General features: G+C 37.7%; 1 protein-coding gene across 3 annotated transcripts in view; it reads right to left on the bottom strand.

Annotated features, from left to right (window-relative positions):
- LOC107720277 (homer protein homolog 1-like) overlaps window positions 1–6,377 on the bottom strand; it is a 32,847-nt gene that overhangs the window by 18,999 nt on the left and 7,471 nt on the right. For 2 of the 3 annotated variants that reach the window (XM_016527945.1, XM_016527946.1), the window contains exon 2: window positions 4,536–4,692. In XM_016527945.1, the coding sequence (XP_016383431.1) occupies window positions 4,536–4,692 (157 nt within the window). Of the gene's footprint in view, window positions 1–4,535; window positions 5,004–6,377 lie in introns of those variants that run through there. The other variant, XM_016527944.1, reaches the window with a different exon arrangement.

The following is a 6,377-nucleotide window of genomic DNA, read 5'->3' as shown; positions in this document are numbered from 1 at the left end:
CTTCAAGATTTGAAGACTCTGTGGAAGAATGGGCCAAAATCACACCTGAGCAATGCATGCGATTAGTTTCTCCAGACAGGAGGCATCTTGAAGCTGCCATTACCAACAAAGCCTTTTGTACTAAGTATTAAATACATTTCAGTAGTTCAGTACTTTTTCCCTGTGTCATTCCATTTTAATATACACATAACTTAATTTCTGAACTTATTTGTTTTGTTTTGTATGTATGGATTACTTGGTGTTACCGACATCTGGTGAAAATTTCATGTCTACAGCACCTTATATGCTGTTATATTTACTGGGAAGAAATGGTGATGTGTTCAATACTTATTTTACCCACTGTATACACAACCCCAAACTTTTGAACAGTAGTATTTTTAAATTAATACTCATAATGAAATGAGTAGTTCCTTCGGTCACACTTTATTTTAAGGTCCAATTCTCGCTATTAACAAACCATTAACTGGACTTTTTTTCTCAGTAAACTCCTAATTTGCTGCTTATTAATAGTTAGTTAGGTAGTTGTTAAGTTTAGGTATTGGGTAGGATTAGGGATGTTGACTATGGTCATGCAGAATATGTGCTTTATAAGTACTAAACAGCCAATATGTTAATAATAGGCATGCTAATAAGCAACTATGAGAGTTAGTCCCTATACTAACGTTACCGTCCCTTCCCTTATTTAAAAAAAAAAAAAGAAAAAGAAAAAATAAATAAAAATAATTACCTTTATCTTTTCAAATAGTTTTTTTGCTTAGGAACAATGGATGTATTGTTGTGATTGACATTAAAGCTGGTTGGGTTTCATCCAAGAACTATTTATTCAGGATGTTTTTAATTGCCTATGGAGAAAATGAATGGGACAAACTCTCCTGAATCACTAATGTGCCCTATGCAGACACTTCCATCCAAGTGGATCTCTCAAGGCACATAATGTGAAACTGAGCTTTTGGCATACATAAAGCAAAAAATAAAATCAACAGCACTTTCAAATATTATAGCACCTAGAATTTAAGTATAACAAACACAGTAACACATTTTTTTTTTAAAATCAGAACACACTAGCAATGGAAAAACAACCAAACACAACACAACAGCAAGTTTTACACGAGCAAGCAGCTCATTATTTTCTTCAGAAAATGCACAAATATAATAATCAAATTGTTAAGATACTGAAGGTTTTCTAACAAACCCATGTTAGTGTTTGCTAATCTGCATCAGCATGACTGATGTTTGCGCTGTGCCTATTAAGTGTGGTAAACCTAATGAAGTGATGAGCATGTGTATGTGTGGTAGTCCAGCTCAGGCACTTCACAGTTTGAGACTTTTCCATGCTCTCGTGTATGTGCTGCTCAGCTAGCTGAATGCTATGTACTTTGAAGCTGGTATTTGTCTTTATTTTCAGATGCAGACGGCTCGGCGAGAGCTCTAATCAGAGTCCACGCAGCCTGCTGTATAATCACTCACTTCAGGCTTGTAATTGCATGAGAACAGCTGAAAGCTGTACAGTGGGTGGACAGCAGCAAAGAATAGTGCTAAGACTAATTAGGCAGAATTTACAAAATTCCCAGAGAAGATTTTCTTCTTCCCGAAAATGCTAGTTAACGTTATCACATTGTGCTAAAACATGCTGACTTTGCTCACACAGAGTATAACAAAATTTGGTAATAATATAGCATAATGAGGGATTTTCGAGTTTAATTTTTTTATCAGAAACAATTAAATTAGGTAAAGGATTTTTAGAAGCAGAAGGGTTAAATCTCACTTATACACACACTAATCTACATAAATTATGGTGTACAAGAATCACACATATGCAGCCATGATGAAGCAATAACGTCGCACAGGGACTTGATGGATGAATCAGTGAATTGTTTTTGAGCCTGTTCATTTATATAAAACATTCAACAAACTGTTTCACTAAAACTAAACAAGAAGAATGCATTTGGTTTAAAAACCGTGATAAATTGTGAAAAGTGATCATGCTACACTACTACTGCTAAAAACACTGCATGTAGCTGAAAAAGCGTCACTATTTTGAAAACGAGCTAGTTATGTAATAGCATGCTACTGAAAATTTTAGTTCTGAAAAACTAGTATTGTTTCTACTTCTACTAAGTCCTCAAAGAAAAATACAAACTAAACTGAAACTGCATTTGATCAAATGCTGTCAAGTGAAGTTATATTCAAGATAACGTGAATAGCACTCAGCGGATAGAGACCTTACTGCTGGCTGTGCTACTGCCTATTATAAGTCAATAGTGGTTCAGATAAGGACAAGGCTTTAGTGACAAGTCCCTGTCATTCAGAGTGACAGGACCACAATCAGCTGTGCCATACAAAAGTAAGGGCAGAATAAATTGCATAGGGGGAGAGGGAGAAAACACAGGAATGGACAGAGCTTAAATATCATATCAAGCTTTACATGAGCTCTTCGATCAATGTAGCATCCTGCTAATACCTTTAGCCACTGTGAGCCGTAACTTAAATTCCCTTCAGGGCTCAGACTTGACTTAAGATCAGACTCTAATTACAGCTGCTGCGCTGACCCCATTCCCTGCCCCAGTCTCAGAAGGAACAGTAATATTTAAAGGCATTATAACTAAATGGTTACCATATTTAAGTACCCTGATGGTATTTTGATGATACGCCAAAGTATTTCAATTATACCATGGAATGACCATGGTATTTTCGGTACTCTTTTTTTTGTTTGTTTACTTTTTGGTTGATAAATGCCTAAATCAAGTTAAGAGTTTTAAACATCACTAAAATGCTGCATGTTAAATAGGTTATGGGATAGGTAAATGACGATTAAGGGTGTCCACACACTTGTACAGCACTTTGGGATGCAGTAGTTGCATTACAAATGTGCTTTATTAAAAAAAAAAAAATCCAAAGTCAAAGTTTGAATTTTAATAAAATTCAATTACTACACATATTAAGTTTAATCAAACATAATGCATGTGGCATCACCAGTGAAAAAAAAGCATAATTTCCTCACACCTTGAATACGTGTGAGTGGACACAACCTTGTCACATGTATCATTAAATAATCACTTTTCACACAGGCCTTTAAATTTATTTTTCATGGTAAAAGCATTTTTTACCCATTAAAAATACCATATCACATTTTAAAACAGAGGAATTGTAGGAATATGGTCACATTGATTGTTATTAAAGGTCAAATTATCTGATATTTTAAGAGACTTACAGACCGTGACACAATGTCTGCAGGGGTCCAGTCAACTCCATTATTTTATCAAGGCTTTCTACATTTTTTACTTTATGTGCATTTTGCATTGTGCAATGAAAAAAAAGAATCTTATTTAGAAATTAAAAACATGCTCATCACAGAAGAGGTGTATTCAAGTCATTGTATCTAAATTGCATGTTAATGTATTTTTGAATGAGCATCATGTTGTTAACCCTATGGTATGTTTAAGGTCTACACAAAATTAAAAAGGATTAACTGCTGATAAACAGTGTGTGCTTGCCTGTGTAGGTGTCAACAGTCACAGTGCAAAGTGCACTGGTTCACATGTTATTTCTGTCGCTGAAACCAAAAGCTAAGGGGAGGGTTGAGCATCCCAACTCACAAGCACATTCAGGCATACTGCGGGAGCTATTTTAAATCCTGCTCGGCTAAAGCTTAGGAACCGTAGGGATATGGTTAAGACTGCACATGAAACACTCCATGTGACTGCTGAGATTTTGGTGGAGTGGTTGAAATCAATAGTGTGTCCACTCCTGCAGGAGCAATGTTTGTGAATTTTTATGCTAATTAGGTCCAAGGGTTCATGATTTGGCGTAAAAATCCATATGGCTGATTTTAACAGTGTGTTTTTTGGTGGAGGATGGTGGAGGTACATGGTCTGCAGTGGTCTGATTCCAAGTATTGTGGACAATTACACAAACTACATGAAAATAAATAGGTAAAACTATGAAAGCCTTAGAGTAAACAGCCTACAGTAAGATGGATAGACTTACTCTAGCGGATGTAGAGTCCCTACTACTGCCTATTGATGTTTCCTGGATTATTGGACCATTACAACCACTGTATAAGACTGCACAGAAGTGACCAATTCAAGTGCATGCTGCTCTCCACAGGGAGAGTGAACTAATCCACTTCTATCCAAGGGAATATGTTTGATAGCAATCTCTAGCAGGTTGGTCCTTCGCACACTCAAATCTCTTGTGCACAAAAGGGTCCTGCAAATTCAACTGATGCATCAAACTCACATTATATTTTTGAGATTTGGAAAGCACTCTCAGAAGCTTTTCTTGGAGCAAAGACAATCCTTTAATCTCCACCGAACATATTATAAGACTGTTCCATTCCTTTCCTCAATTTCCCTTTGCAGTCCTATACACTCTCAAAAAATAAATGGTCCAAAAGGGGGTTTCGCAGAAGAACCATTTTTGTGTTCAACCTTTTGTGAAATGGAAGGGTTCCATGGATGTCAAAGGTTCTTCATGGAAGAATAGACTTTATTTTTAAGAGTGTAAACATGAATGAAAATAAAACACCACATTACCTTTGATCCGTCCAGGCTGATGATCCTGTACACGTTCCTGGTACTGTCATAGAAGTAAGATACAGTGACCGCATGCTTGCTGGTGGGCATCCAGTTCTTCTTAGTACTGGGGTCTATCTGGAAGACGTGTGCCCGGGTGCTGTAGATGGGCTGCTCCCTGAAAGGTAGGAAGAAAAAATGGTGAACCTCTTTGTGCCTGAGCACCGTCGTCTCTCCAATTCCACCAGGCGCGCTGCAACGTCCCGGTAGACGGATGACCATTTCTTCAGCCTCCATTTTGCTGCTGAGCACCACTGTTTGAACCCAGGTAGAAACCTGGGCCTGTCCTAACCAGTCAGACACATTGGTGCCCTGCTACCAGTGCAAGGCGACCATTCAACGCCCTGCTGATATGGAAATGCCAGCTGTTTGGCTGGGGCCGTGTGGGATGGACACTAAATATAGTCAGGGACACAGTAATCTGTGCAGTCCCACCCCTATTGACCTGGGCCCGTATTCACAAAACATCTTAAGGCTAAAAGTAGCTCATAACTCGCCGATTTAGGAGAAAATCTTAAAAATAATGGGCGTGTCAGTCTTACATTTAGGACTCCTACATTTTTGTTCTAAGAGTATTTTACAAAGCGTTTTAGCGCTAAAACTAGCTCCTAAATCTGTGAAATGTTAGGAGCAGTGAAGAGGACTCCTAAGTCACTAAGACCAAATCTGAACTATCCTAAAATGGCTGTTGCCAGCAATCTGCCTCGGAATATAAACATTTTAGAAACATTTGACGATAATGAGCTTTTAAAAATGTATAGGCTTTGGTTTGGAGGTTATCCCCAGAGCCGGCCCAAGGCTTAAGCGAACTAAGCGGCTGCTTAGGGCCCCTGTGGCCACCAGGGGGCCCCCAAGATATTTTTGTAATAAAAATAAGCTTCTGTTTCATAAACTTGGTGCTGATAACAGCTTAACATTATTTACCATAGCCTACCTTTGGGGTCTTGCTATATTCCAATACCATTATGCCTCGGTTTATTATTGACGCTTTCCATAGAAATCAGTGTGTATTTAACAAACTATAAATTTTTTTTTTTTGCTAGTACTTAATTGAAATATCTATTAATTACAAATGTCTGAAATCTTAAAATAAATTAAATAAAGCGATTGAAAACACTGAACAGTTTTGATATATGAAAAGCACCGAGAGTGTCTTTCTCTGGCTCAGCGCCAGCCAAAGCACGGCGCGTCAAAGGGTTAAAATCGATTGCATTTCGGGGGTATTAAGTATGCCACTTAGTACTGTAAGACTTTGAATGTTAAAGTGCAAATTAACACCTGACCACTCTTGTGGGTTTGCTACTGTTACAATTAAAAATTGTAGAAGGGTAAAAACATAACAGGCAGACATTGGTATAATGTAAGCAACACAGCAACAAATAAAATCGATAATGGGTGTGCGAATAATCAAGCATTGACAATAATCAGTCGTATTGGCGGCACTGAGGGGCCCCCATGTAAAATTCTGCTTAGGGCCCCATAAAGGTTTGGGCCGGCCCTGCTTATCCCAACTCCAAATTTTTGATTATATCCTTAATATATAGCGCTTACGCTTTTGTAAAATAATTAAACTGCGGAGATGACGAGTCAGTGTCGCCGACTTCATCTCTTAAACCAAAAACAGAAGCACTAGCGTAACAATAAGTTATTAAAACATTAATGCAGTGTACTTGCTGTTTTTCCCTAACACATTCATAATTATTATATTTGCCGGTGCGCTTGAGCGCTTATTAGACTATGTAGGCAATTAAAGGCTCATTATTATGATTTATATGGCTTATTAATAAAAGTGCGACTAATAGT

Source organism: Sinocyclocheilus rhinocerous, unplaced genomic scaffold, assembly GCF_001515625.1.
Source record: "Sinocyclocheilus rhinocerous isolate Xijiao unplaced genomic scaffold, SAMN03320098_v1.1 scaffold62, whole genome shotgun sequence".
Classification (NCBI taxonomy): Eukaryota; Metazoa; Chordata; class Actinopteri; order Cypriniformes; family Cyprinidae; genus Sinocyclocheilus; species Sinocyclocheilus rhinocerous.
The sequence above is the reverse complement of the archived record's forward strand: the minus strand, read 5'-3'. Positions and strand labels throughout refer to the sequence as shown.